Below are 14,822 nucleotides of genomic sequence, written 5' to 3'. Positions count from 1 at the left end.
ATTCCTTACCTCCAATATGGCCTCACCATTCTTCCCCAGGTCCCTTCCTAACACCAGCAACCTTTTAGCAGAAGAAAGGACACTCATACACAGCCTCAAAACAGATCCTGAGCTGCAGACAAAGGAACCACTACTGTCGTTATGAAGCACAGTGATTACCTGGTGGAATACCTGTGCCAACTGTCCAAAACTCCACCTATGAACTTAGCCAGAGTGCTCCCATCCCAGGAGTCCAACACAGCCTCAAATCCCTGCTTAAAGCCTGAGGCCTTCCCAGAATCCCTCCCCTTATACAATTCCTTCCTCACTCCTATGAAATCCCACACACCCACCTTTTACATGCTCCTCAAAATCCACAACAAACAATCCAGAATGCCCCATTGCAACTGGTTATCGTGATTCCAATGAAAGAATTCCAGTCCTTATTGACCAAAGCTTCTAACCCATATCCTGAAATCTAGCATCCCACATCAAAGGTAGTAACTACTTCCTACACTCACTCTCCAGCATCTCCACAATCCCTACCTGTCACTTGATGTCACTTCCCTATACACCAACATCCATCATGCCCACAATATCATTACTATTGAGCACTATTTCTCTCCAACATCCTTTCAATTCCAAACCCACTACCTCATTCCTCATACACATTACTAATTATATCCTAACACACAATTACTATTTCTTCGAAGGGAAGGTACACAAAAAAATATGCAGCACAGCAATGGACACCCGCATGACATGTAGTATGCCAACTTGTTTATGGAATGTCTAAAGGAAACTGTCCTCGACTCCCAAAATCTGAAACCCTTGATCTCATTCAGGTTCATTGGTGAATTCTCCTGATTCGGACTCAGGACCATGGCACCCTATCTTCATTCCTTCACAACTTCCACACCTTCCCTCCCACTTGCTTCACCTGGTCCTCCTAAACCCTCCATGCCACCTTCCTGGATGTTGGCCTCTTCCTCTCTGATGATTTCATCTACACCTCTGTCCATATTAAACCCACTAAACACAACATAACGTCTTTTCAACAGCTGTCACCCAATACACACCAAAAAATCCCTCCCATACAGCCTGGCCACACTGGGACAGCGTATCTGCTGTGGAAGTGAGATTCTGTTCGTATGTTAAGTATGCTAGCGGTAAGACACAATTAAAAGCCTTCTCTGTGCAGTAGCAATGGAAATACTATTAATGACAATGCTGCTAAAGCAGAGTTACTAAATGCAGCCTTCCAAAATTCCTTCACCAAAGAAGACGAAGTCAATATTCCAGATTTTGAATCAAGAACATCTGCCAACATGAGTAACTGGAAAGCAGATATTCCTGGAGTAGTGAAGCAACTTTTATCACTTGATGAAATCAAGTCTTCCTGTCCAGACTGTATACCAATTAGGTGCATACTTAACAACCATATACAATCGCATGCTCGATGAAAGATACCCAAGGATTGGAAAGTTGCACAGGTCACGCCAATAGACAAGAAAGGCATAATGAGAAATCCATTAAATTACATGTCCATATCATTAACGAGGATATGCAGCAGGATTCTGGAACATGCATTGTGTTCTAACACTATGAATTACCTCAACGACAGCGGTCTATTGACACATAGTCAACACAGATTTAGAAATCCTAGGAGTACTATCAAAAAGTGATTTCAAATTGATTCCGTATTTCTAGATTTCTAGAAGGTGTTTGACACAAAAAAGTACCTCACAAGCAGCTTGTAATCAAATTGCGTGATTATGGAACACTGTCTCAGTTATGAGACTGGATTTGTGATTTCCTGTCAGAGAGGTCACAGTTCGTAGTAACTGACAGAAAGTCATTGAGTAAAACATAAATGATTCCTGGTGTTCCCCAAAGTAGTGTTATAGGCCCTCTGTTCTTCCTTATCTATATAAATGATTTAGGAGACAATCTGAGCAGCTGTCTTAGGTTGTTTGCTGATGACGATGCTGTTTATGGTCTAATTAAGTCGTCAGATCATCAAAACCAATTGTGAAATGATTTAGACATCTGTATGGTAAGAAAACTGGCAATTAATCCTCAATAATGAAAAGTGCGACATAATCCACATGAGTGTTAAAAAGAATCTGTTAAACTTTAGTTACATAATTAATCAATCGAATCTAAAGGCCGTAAATTCAACTAAATGCCTAGGAATTACAATTACAAACAATTTAAACTGGAAAGTACACACAGAAAAATGTTGTGAGGCAGGTGAACCAAAGGATGATTTTTATTGACACAGCACTTAGAAAATGCAAAAGATCTACTAAAGAGACTTCCTACACTACACTTGCCCGTTCTTTGGAGCACTGCTGCGCAGTGTGGTATCCTTCCCAGATAGGGTTAACAGAGTACATCGAGAAAGTTCAGAGGAGGACAGCATGTTTTGTATGATTGAGAAATACGGGAGAGAGTGTCACAGACATGATACAAGATTTGGGGTGGACATCATTAAAACAAAGGCATTTCTTTTTGCAGTGGGATCTTCTCACAAATTTTCCAATGCCAACTTTCTCCTTCGAATGCGAAAGTATTTTATTAACACTGACCTCCATAAGGATAAATGCTCATAATAATAATTAGAGCTCGCAAGAAAGATATAGGTGTTCATTTTTTCCACACAATGGTCAGGAGTAGAACAACAGAGAATAAGTATGAAATTGGTTTGATGAAACCTCCACCAAGCACTTAAGTGTGGTTTGCATAGTAATCATGTAGATGTAGATGTAGATAGGAGCTCCCTTGTCCAATGTGCTGAAGGTCTCACAAAAGCCTTCACAGACAGTTACCATCCCCCAGACCTAATCCCCGAAAGATGTCCCGTGCCATATATCATACACCCCAAATTCTCCCAGAACCCCCAAAGAACCAGCAACAAGCGAATGCCCCCTGCATCACTCAGTCCCACCCTGGACTGGAAAAATGGACAATATCCTTCTTCAGGGCCTGAAATGAGGACATCCTACCAAAGTCGTCCTCATCTCTGGCAAAGTGGTGTTCTGGCACCCACAAAACCTGCATGACGTCCTAGTTCAGGGTGTATAACACAGAGAGAGGGAGGAAAAGAAAAAAGATTTTTCCCAGTTAAAAATAAACTTTTTATCCACTGAAGACACTATACCCCACATGAAAGTACATTTTTTCTGTGTTAAGTGACAGAGTACTTTCCCTTGGAGCTATAAAACTTATCAATTTTTTGAATGATGAAGCTTTCACTCAATTCCCGGGATTTTAGAAAACAAAACCCAGCAAAAAACATGCTTTGGAAAGATCTTTGATGTGCAGCAATAAGTACACTACATGTTCTCATATTACAAAATTTTATACCAGTGATTATAGTAGTTGTACTTGACACGATTTCACTTTATGCTTGAAACTTTGAAGACCGAGCCTGAGTATCGCGTGGAATGCTGCTGTCATTCTCTGTTTCCACTTTGGACTTCTGATATTTTGATGTTCTGTGAGATGCATACTCTTCATCTTAAAGCCACTGACACATTTTGCTGTTTGCAGACACTTGAGTGCACACAATGTTTTGCTGTTGTAAATGGTACATTTTCTTTTCAACTAAGGTTATAGGTTGGTGTCATTGTCTCATTTCTGTTTCATTTTTGCAATATTATTCTGCAGTACTGGGCATACGTAAAATTCCTCATTAGAGTATCAGCTCTTATCTTTAAAAACTAAAAAGATGTAACTGGAAACCAAAATATGAAAAATTTCCAATGTTTTTCCGAAATAAAAAAATTCGCACATTTTTCCCAGATGAAAAAATTCCCTTGTTTTCCTTTGATTACCTGATTGCCACAGAATGAATACATCCTGCAGTCTAACACTATACCACTACCAACACCAACCCCTTGCTGTAGGGACCAATCCCTTCCGAAGACCCAGATCTGCCCAATCCACCCACCCAGCAATTACTATTCCAGTCCTGTGACATGCATATCCTACCCCATCAGGGGCCAGCTCACTTGTGAAAGTAGTTGTGTCATGGACCAACTCTGCTGAAATCATTGTTCAGTCTTTTTTTATATCTGTATGACTACCAACCAGTTGTCCATAAGGATGAATGGCCACTGCCAACTATGACCACGAGTTAAGTGGATCACCCTGCAGCACAACATAAAGCTGGAGACAACATGCTTGATTTCAATGGCTGCTTCACAATTCAGGCCATATGGATCCTCCCCTCTAGCACCAACTTTTCTGAAGTGCACAGATTGGAGTAATGTTAACAACACATTCTTCGATCCAAATATCATCCCGAACTGAGCCTACTGTAACCTACTGTCCCCACACCCTCCATCCAACTGTGGAATTCAGTAATGAATGTGCAACAAAATTCTATAAGAGCAGAGGTGTATGTCCTGCAATACCCATCTTCTCAGCTTTGAAATCACGCCAACTTCAACACGCACTACACATCACATTTTGATCTGATGAAAAGAGTCACTGACATCTATTTTGAGGGAAATTTTATCCTCTTTATTTTCATAATAGTCAGCTTCACTAAAAATTCCGTCATTTCAGAGTTATAATCAAAAAATCAAAAAGTTCCATTTTTGAGGCTTTTTTCCAGTTTTGACCAATTTCTGGGACAAAATTTTGGTGTAACTTTGAAAATTCAAATTCAGCACCCTCAAAAATATATATAAAACTTGCCCAAAAAATTCAACAAAATTTTCCACTATTTGGCCTTTTTGTGCACCATCTGACTGAATCTACGAAATTACTACAGACAGTTAAGGCAACCAGAATCTGCTGTGTTCTCACAAAAGCTCAATGTTAAAAGAAGTTCTTTCTTGAGATTATGTCTTGAAATAACATTATTACAACCTGACTGCAATTGAATTAAGAGCAAACATTATGACAATGACGATGGATTAGGTGAAAAATCAGACACACAAAACAAGTATGCTACAGCGGACATTAAGATTGACTATTAGTCATGTAAAGAAAATATCATAGGTAAAGATAAAGGCACACTCCATTACTTTGGAGGTGTTATTAAGCAGTTGTCTGTTCTATATATTGAAATATCCTTGCAGTGAGTGCCTAGTGACATAATTGCATTTTATTTTGAAAATCTGTAATGTGAAACTCCATTTAAAATGGAAAATTATCAAAAACAACTCACATCACCAACGGCCATTCTAGTGAGAGTGCTGCAGTCGAACTGACACTGGAAGCTATGGCCACACCCCTGATATCTCAAACATTGCCACACTTGTCATGGCTTAGACAAGTTCCACACTCCAGTCACAAGACAGTTAGTTAGTTAGTTAGTTAGTTAGTTAGTTAGTTAGTTGGTTGCATGTTCCACTGCCCTATCGCACAGTACGGTAGCCGTTATAGTGTGGAACGTGTGAAGTGCACAAGCAATGCACATATGAAACAAGATTTTTTAATATATCTATGGTATGCTTGGGCTTGTTATACAGATCATTACTGATGCTGTCACTGGCCTAAAATACAGGAAACTCTGAAGATGACTGGGACCAAGTGCATATTGTGAACAAATCTTTAAAAGAAACTGAGGATAGGGCATAATTTATTGAACAAAATCTGATCGAGAAATCTGACGAGCTTGAACAATAGCAGAGATGCAATAATCTCAGACGGTTCAGGATTCCAGAGAACAACTGAGAGAATACAGATGAATTAGTGACCAATCTTGCCCAAGAGAAGCTACGCCTGCAGGTGATATCAAATGCACAGGGAGAAATCACCAAGTAGGGTGTAAAACACTAAGATCTACAAAACCAAGACACAGAATAGTTAAGTTGTGCCAAATACAAAAAGATCTGAAATCTTGCAAAGTCAGATCTGACAATACGCAAAAATCTCCCCTCTGAAAGACTAACAATTTTAAAATGTGTTATCTTGAGATTTAGGCTACGAAACATGTGGACCAACAACAGAAGGATACTGCAGAAGACCATAAATGGAAAAGATCAGTCTGCAAAGCACATTAACTCAAAAGGCTGTGCTTTAGGAGCTAAGAACATGTCAACTCTTGAAACTTCCTGGCAGATTAAAACTGTGTGCCGGACCAAGACTCGAACTCGGGACCTTCGCAGGAGAGCTTCTGTAAAGTTTGGAAGGTAGGAGACGAGGTACTGGTGGAAGTAAAGTTGTGAGGACAGGGTGTGAGTCATGCTTGGGTAGCTCAGTTAATAGAGCACTTGCCCGCGAAAGGCAAAGATCCCGAGTTCGAGTCTCGGTCTGGCACACAGTTTTAATCTGCCAGGAAGCTTCATACCAGCGCACACTCCGCTGCAGAGTGAAAATCTCATTCTGGAAACATCCCCTAGGCTGTGGCTAAGCCATGTCTCCGCAATATCCTTTCTTTCAAGAGTGCTAGTCCCGCATGGTTCACAGGAGAGCTTCTGTAGAGTTTGGAAGGTAGGAGATGAGGTACTGGTGGAAGTAAAGCTGTGAGTACGAAGCATGAGTCGTGCTTGGGTAGCTCAGTTGGTAGAGCACTTGCCCGCGAAAGGCAAAGGTCCCGAGTTCGAGTCTCGGTCCGGCACACAGTTTTCATCTGCCAGGAAGTTTCATACCAGCGCACACTCCACTGCAGAGTGAAAATCTCATCATGTCAACTCTTACTGAATTTTGTTTGTGTGTTCACTTTTATGCGTGTCTACTTTGTAAAGAAACATTTTATTTTGTAGTACTTTCCATCAAACAGTTTCCTGTTATAATCATTTATTTATTTAGGTTTACTGTTAGTATTAGTTATAAATTTTCTATTCAGTTTTCATACTTCTATTACCAATATAGTCGCCATTTCACTATTACTTCAATATTCTCAGAGGGCTTTGATTCAGACAATTAATTCACTGTCTATCAGTTCACTTATTAGTAACATAATCTGAGATATACTGCTTCCCCATTGCTCTTACTGTTTCCCTTTATATTATTACTTCATTCCTATTTTACTATATTCCATCTTTCTTCAAAATAGCCTGTAGTTCTTATTGTTTCCTTTTATATTTATATTTTCAGTATAGTAACTCTTTTATTACCATTGTCTCATTGTTTTATACACAGATCACTTTGTCGCCATGTTTGATCAATCTCTGGAAAAACTATAGCATCTTTGGCTTACAAGCAATGTGCTACACGAGCGTACCTGACCTTGAATCTCCCCCCGCCCCTGTTGTCTTCTACCATCCCTAATGAGTAAGATGATCGCAGTAGAATTGTGAATTCAGGTAACGCCGCAACCAATATACACACGGATTGAGGTCTGGGGACCTGGAAAGCCAAGCGTGAGAGATGTGGCAGCTCAGCAAACGATCCTTGTCAAATGACTCACACAAGAGATTTTACACACATGTAGCAATATGGGAAGGAGTGCCATCCTGCATGAAAGTCGTACCTTCCAGCTGGGGTCAGTCAGCCAAGACGGGGCTTGTCAGCCAAGACGGGGCTTGTCAGCCAAGACGGGGCTTGTCAGCCAAGACGGGGCTTGTCAGCCAAGACGGGGCTTGTCAGCCAAGACGGGGCTTGTCAGCCAAGACGGGGCTTGTCAGCCAAGACGGGGCTTGTCAGCCAAGACGGGGCTTGTCAGCCAAGACGGGGCTTGTCAGCCAAGACGGGGTTGATTTGACCCCCTCTCTCAATACAGCTAATTTTATCCAAGATTCTCACATATCATCTCTGACATGCTGCTATCCAGCACCATCTGTTGGCCAGTTATTTCACTCGCTTTTGATTTCAATAAAAAACCCACGTCTATTCAGGCAGGTGTATTAATTTTTACCTCTCCCCATACTTTATTCTGTGAATTAGTGCACTTTCAAACATCAACAGACTTGAGTTATCCTATATGCTGTAAGTGTACAAACCACAGGGCCACTCTTATGCAAGGATGCTCAGCCACTGCAGTACAATTGCATAGACTATGGCCCAGCAGCCTTATTGTAAACTGTTTCCCTGCACACCGATACCTCGAGGTGCCCAGCTGTCAACTGGTGGGGTCCTCAGCTGGAACAGCCTGGACTATGAGAACTGAAGGTTATTGTACTGTGTACTTAATAGCACACATTACCACCACACCAGCTGTTGACCCATATGGTGCAACAAACGCAAATTGGTCTCCTTGAAGCCTCCACATACAGGTAAGTCCAGTGTATTGCTGGATGCAGATCCAGAAATCATCTGGAAAAACAACCAGGTGTCACTTCTGTGTCCACAATCAGTATGCTCCTCTCTCTTGCCCATAAAGATGTCTAGACGTCGCAACATTGTACATGTGAATATTTGTTCTGCTGCAAATAAGCTCATTTGCTGACTCAAGTTAATGATGTGGCTGTACAATTTTGCATGGTTGAGGGAACAATATGTCTGTCCTCTTGGGTCATTGAGTTCCTACATGACGTTTAGCATCTCCCTCCTGAATGCAATGAGCCATATTAATATGACGACCATGGAATCACAACAAACAAAAGTAGCGCCTTTCCAGACCAATAAACCGTAGTCTTGACAGGCTACAACTCTGGCACTGCTTAATTCTGACAAATGCTGGTAGTTATTTCTTTTTCTTACATGAGGTATAACATAATCTCATAAACAAACAACATCCAAATACAGCTTCTGAATGAGAAATCTATTGTGTAATTTATTCTTATACACTACAGAATGTAGATGACATTAATCCTACCTATTTCCTATGGTTGTGATGCAGCGTTATACATTTGCGTATCTGAGCGTGCAGTTCATATGATGCAAATTTGATATTTGTTGTGTTTTGTTTTCACTGTGCTGCAAATGTAATCACCAGTGTGTAGAACAGAAACATGAATCACCAGAAAATGCAAAACACAAAGTAAAGGCAATTCACACAATGTGGGTAAGTCACTTCCTAGTGCTAGATGCGTGAAACTTGACATGGAAGCAAATTGCCAACATCCACTCTATACATGAACAAGAGCAGCAGGTAATGATTAACCTATTTATATTAACCGTAAAAACATTTGTGTTTGAATTTCTTGTTAAACGACAAACATTACAAATACAAACACACATACCTTATTCACCTTTACTGAACTGCTGGAAGGTGGTCTTAAATCAGCTTGAGCGAATATACTTGGAAAGACTTTCTGAGGTTTGAGCTCTGTGTGGCCTGGCAAACCAAACAACATATAAGCTTTGACAATACCAAGGGCATCACCAACATATTTGTCCAACATTTCTTTTGACTGACAAAATATATTTTGCAGTCCCAGCAAGCATGTGATTATTATCTGAAATATAAGAGATAAATATTCCATCCAAGTTACAAATGTTTCCCAACATATGCAACTAATTTAATTTGCCTTATATTGGGAAGAAACTATGAATAACACTACATAGAAATTGTGTGCTTTTGCTATGTCCACTTAAAAAAAAAAAAAAAAAAAAAAAAAAAAAAAAAAAAAAAAAAAACCCACTTCCAGAAACATTGACAAGGTGGAACCCCCCCCCCCCCCCCCTCCTAGTTCTCATACCACTCCTGGCACAAATATACAGTAATTTTCCTCATTATTTGTTTCTGTTCTGTGGAAAACACATGTGACAGTTACACAAAATAACTAATTTCTTATTCATGCCCTATTACAGTGAGACTTACTATTTATTCCATAATGTCTTAATCACTAAAAGTAGTTTCACAGTTAGAATACCTGGAAATTCTTTTATAAAGAAATATCTACAATTTAAGATAAGCAAAAAACACAGAGGTGAAATTTTCAGTGAGGAAATAGCTGTTTGTTTCTAAAATGAGGTAGCCTTCATCTTTTCAATAAATACTTAATGTTTTTCAAAATCTTCCTAGTTAAAAAATTATTCTATTCAAAAATTCACCTTCTAAACCAATCAAAATTCACCTTCTAAACCAATCAATCTGAAATAATGTTTATCTCCAAAATTCAGTGCAACATATTTGTAGCTTGAATTTTTTCAGATTCCAAAATTACCCTCTTCTACTAGAACTCTTTTGTTAGCTAATGATTTGGTTTTGAAAATTTCATTCTTAGCAACTTCCGGCAGGCTCTGTGAATTCCATGGAATTCGGGATCATTTATATAAAATAGTATCTATAAAGTTGCCTTTACTGTGGTAATACAAGTAACAGTTGAAAGGGCTTCTTTGCTTACTATAATTTTCTATGCTCTGCTTTTGCTCTCTTTTACGGTTAATAATTAAAATATTTTAGTAGATTTTAACTTTTAATCTTACATATTTCTGTAAGTATGAGTGCACAACAATACTTGATTAAGTCTGCAAAGTATAAGATCAGAATAAAGAAGTGTTTGGCATTGCGTGGAAGGGGAGGGTATTCTCAGTTCACCATTAAGTGCAAGTGCAATACACCTCCAGTAACAGCAGATGTCTAGTTCCCCATTAACATGAAGTACTGAGTTCACTTTGCAAGAGCATAATATTCTTACCCCTTTCCTAAGCAAGTTCATAGTTGGAACAAATTCATAGTAAGAGAAACACACCACACCAATAAACAAGTCATATAAGAAATAAAAAAATCACAAGAATTACTTAATAGAATACAATTGTCTGCAACTGACTGGTAACAAGAGGTAGCAATTCAATATGACAACTGGGCATTGGACAGGTGTGACTTCACCCTCACACTGATTGGCTGTTGCTATGGCAGCTGCCTTGTGAACAACTATCAATCGTTTAGTTATCCTTATCCAGATATAGTTGTTCAGACTCTCTGCACAATTATGTAAGCTATCTTGACAATCACATGTGAGCTTGCATCAAAATGTAATCAGTAAAAAAAGTCAGACAGTGCCTTATAATCAAACTGTAAACATCATGTGACAAGTTACTTAATGTGAAAAGCTACTATGTGCAGTGACTATGTAACTAAAACCACCTTCATGTCATTTGTTACAATTTGACAGCACAAATGTACTGTGAAAATGATACCACTCTGTAGTGCAGATACTGACCTGTGGTACATGAAGTGCCTAAATTATTAAATGTATGTTGATGATCACTATATTACTCATGTCAATAAATGTGGAAAGTTCATAACTTATATTGAATAGTGTTGCGTTTGTAATTTAAAAAACATCACTACAAGAAATGCAAGAAGATAGACATGGAGAGAAGCAGCGCTACTACTGAAGTAAAATCCTGAGCAGGAATCTCACTTATCCACATTAAAAGAATCATAAAATTTTCCACTTCTATCCCCAGTGGCAATGATCTCATTGTTGCAATAGCTACAGATTACTCAAACATTTGTTGATCAATTGCCACTTCAATTTACATAAAATAGCCTACCTCAACAGACAAGGTTGATAAAATACTCTTCTGTGGTGTCAGCTGACTCAGAGGAAGCCAGTTAAAATTCTAATGGTGTAAACACTTTGGTTGGCAAGTGGAGGAATGGTGGTAATATTAATTCCTTATTACCAAACTTTACATCAAATGCATGGACTGAATTGCAATCATCTTCACAGCATATCATGTAGGAAGGACTTGTGATGCTGTCTCGTGATGATCGATCTGTAGAATCTGGAGTCATTTGTGTCACAATGAGTAAGCTATGTGTCAGCACTAGATTTTGTCTCATCACTACCATCACCATCATTATCAACACCACATAACGACAACGCAAATAATACACTACCCTATACTATACTATACAACATACACTTACACTCATCATATGCACATACACATGGCAATTACACTAAATAATCTCCTAATTAATTCACTGACTGATTTCCCTGACAGCTGTCTGCTATCCAATGGTGACTTATTTAAATTTGTGCCAGACTGAGACTCAAACTTCAATTTTCCGCTTATTTCGGGTTGTCGCCTTAACCACTTTGGCTATATGTGTATGCTCCTATGACCAGTCTAAACTTCCACATGTCAGATCATCTACACCCTCCTATCATAGTCGACTAACTTCACCACCTTCACAATCGACAAATGTAGACAGTGTGACACACATAAATGGATCAGTCCAGGGAGCATGCACAGGTAGCTGAAATGATTAAGGCTACCACTCACAATAAGCAGGAAATCCGGGTTAGAATCCCGGTCCAGCACAGATTTTCATATTTCACCATTGGGTACTAGATCTACACCTGGCACAGCTGATGTTACAGAATTTGCAGTCAGCTACTCAATTTCAAAACTGTTTCATACAGTTTCGGCTTGTCACCAGTGTCTGTTGTTTCAGACAAGCATTTAAGATTACAAGCCTAGCCAGGTACATGATGATAATATTGGTTTCTATTCCTCATTATCTCATTCTCCCTGTTGCAGGAATCCATGTAATGTTGCAAGCATTAGATGAAGAACTTAGCAGACTACAAGAGAAGGATAGAGACTGCGGTGTCATCCGAAGAGTGAAGCTCACGACAGAACCACAAGCTAAACATAGTCACTGACATACACAGCCACAAATATGAGAGGCGCTGACAAAAACATGCTCTTGAGAAACCCCGTACGCTGCCACTGTATGAAAGTATATTTACGTGAGACCACAGTGTCGCTTGTTCACTGTGATAACAGTCTCATCGTAGCTCAGATCTAGCAGCGAGCTGGTGTCGTTAGTCAGAGCAGTAAGTTCAAATTTAAGTATAAGAAAGAGATATTTGACTGTCTTGTTAGTCTGACGATGTTTTTGTGTAGAACAATTATTCAGTATGTGAAGAGTTTCAAAAACAGCAGTATTATTGTTCGATCTAAACAAAAATTTATCACCGAGTGCTTTCTGAGATCATACGAGCAGGGGTGCCTTCTAAAGATAAGTACTTGTTATTGAAGTGTTTTACTGGGACTGATCTAATGATACCTATATGTAGTACAAGCTTCTCAACATCCTTCAGAAGTTAAAACTGTAGAACTTTTGTCTATGCTTGCTATGACATATCAACATGGCAATGAAGAGTTTTTGAATCAAATGCCACCTGCCTGTGTGGACATGGCTGGTGTTCCACTAGCCAAAGCAGCAATAATTTCTCTGTGTTCTTGTATCTAGTCTAAAATGTTTAACCATGCCAAAACCCCCACATGAATTATCATTAACAGAAGTTGCTCAGTTTCAGACACAGCAGACTGAATGACAGGTTCTCAGTGTTCCACAGATTACGAACTTATTGTCACAACAAGCAACACCACAGCCAGTTGCTGCACCCAAGATTCAGCAGTTTAACAGCAACAGAGAGGACTGGTCAGAATATTGTGCTCAACTAGCAGCACACTTCACAGCAGACAGCATTAAAGTACGGTATGCATTACTGTCTTTCCGACCACTATCAGAGCCAACAGCTATCATCTGTGTCTCGCACTGTTGGCCAACTTGCAACCAGAAGCTGTTGATTATCAGGAAATCCTTAGTACGAGCATTACAAGACAAAGATTCAAGTCTCTGTGGCGAGGGTTAAAGCTTTTTGTCTTAAGAAGCACCCTGAACAGTCATGAAAACAGTGGATTGTTGAACTAAAAGGCCTAACAAGAAGTTGCGGGTTCAAGTGGTCTTGCAGACTAAGTTATAGTCTGGTGCATGTATACTTGATACTATCTTAAACTGCCAGATCCTGATCTGGACACAGTTCTGTCAATTACAGAATCTCAAAGTATTGTGGACAGAACTGAAGTTGATTTTCAGGCTCTGTCTATTTCCCTTGTTTGTAGTGTGCAAGGTACTTAGTCTACAGTTAATGTTAAAGTGAATAAAAATGGGGCTCAGATTAAAAGCAAAATCTTTTGGTCATGTTGTACAGAAGGTGTGGTTTAGAATAAAGTGTAGCAATCTTCTCCACAGTGTTTTTCTACTCACAGTAGGAAAGAATGTCCACATCGTGAAACAAAGTGTTTCAAGTGTAGCACGCTAGGTCATATCCAGACTGGCCAGACAAGGCATTAGAGGTGACCTAATTGTTGCGGCAGTTTGGTAACAGCAAATGGTTCAGGCATGATGTTTAGCGCTCTGACTGGACAAAACCAACTACAACACATGAAGTGTCAATCATCAATAATTTTAACCAGATTACAGGAAGACTTCCATCAGGCCATGAAGTGTACCAGCAAACAAAATGAACAAAAAATGTTATCCATGTAATATTTCATGCATTTTTCCAATAGATAAAAAAGGTAATGGAATGATTTAATGGGCACTGCATTCACGAGAACTAATGAAGCTAGATTTCTTAAATATTTTCAAAGTCTATTCCCAGTTCTGTTTTCCTTTCTTTGCAAAGTGACCATATACATACACTGAAGTAAAGTGTCCACTGTAACATCATAAGAGCTACTTATTAAAAGCTCTTGTATTTCTGGTCAACTTTTCATCAACAGTATACACCAAGAATATTCATATTCACTGCTATGATATTGTGTGATTGCAGTTCCAAGAGGGTAACCTAAAAAAAATAGTTATACTAAAAATGTAAACAACTATTCTTACTAACCTTCACATAATTTAGTTCATTTTGATCCTGTTTTCTATCGGCGTGGAGGTAGCTAAAGAAAACACAAGCACATTTTTCAAGTTGTGCAAATTCCAAGATAGAATTTTGATCATTTACATTAGTATCTGCAATGTGCGTAACAGACTGGAGACATCTCAGAGCAAGCAAGCGAACATCCCACACTGATGTCACTGATAGTTTTCTGGACACATCATTATCTTCTTGGTCAGAGAGAAGCATCAGAGTACCATCTTCAGAAAAAATATCACATGACAGCTGAAAACAAAATAATTTAAAAATATAATTTCCTTCAGCTACTTCCTGAGAAATGAAACTTTTTGACAAAAAATT

General features: G+C 39.1%; 1 protein-coding gene across 4 annotated transcripts in view; it reads right to left on the bottom strand.

The window, feature by feature from the left end:
- LOC126167365 (HEAT repeat-containing protein 6) overlaps nucleotides 1-14,822 on the bottom strand; it is a 78,575-nt gene that overhangs the window by 52,133 nt on the left and 11,620 nt on the right. For all 4 annotated transcript variants that reach the window (XM_049920474.1, XM_049920471.1, XM_049920470.1 and 1 more), the window contains 2 exons: nucleotides 14,472-14,747; nucleotides 9,063-9,278 (listed from right to left, as the gene is read on the bottom strand). In XM_049920474.1, the coding sequence (XP_049776431.1) occupies nucleotides 9,063-9,278; nucleotides 14,472-14,747 (492 nt within the window). The remainder of the gene's footprint in view (nucleotides 1-9,062; nucleotides 9,279-14,471; nucleotides 14,748-14,822) is intronic.

Source organism: Schistocerca cancellata, chromosome 1 (genome assembly GCF_023864275.1).
Source record: "Schistocerca cancellata isolate TAMUIC-IGC-003103 chromosome 1, iqSchCanc2.1, whole genome shotgun sequence".
NCBI classification, from domain to species: Eukaryota; Metazoa; Arthropoda; class Insecta; order Orthoptera; family Acrididae; genus Schistocerca; species Schistocerca cancellata.
Note: the sequence above shows the minus strand (reverse complement) of the source record. Positions and strands in the feature narration are given on the sequence as shown.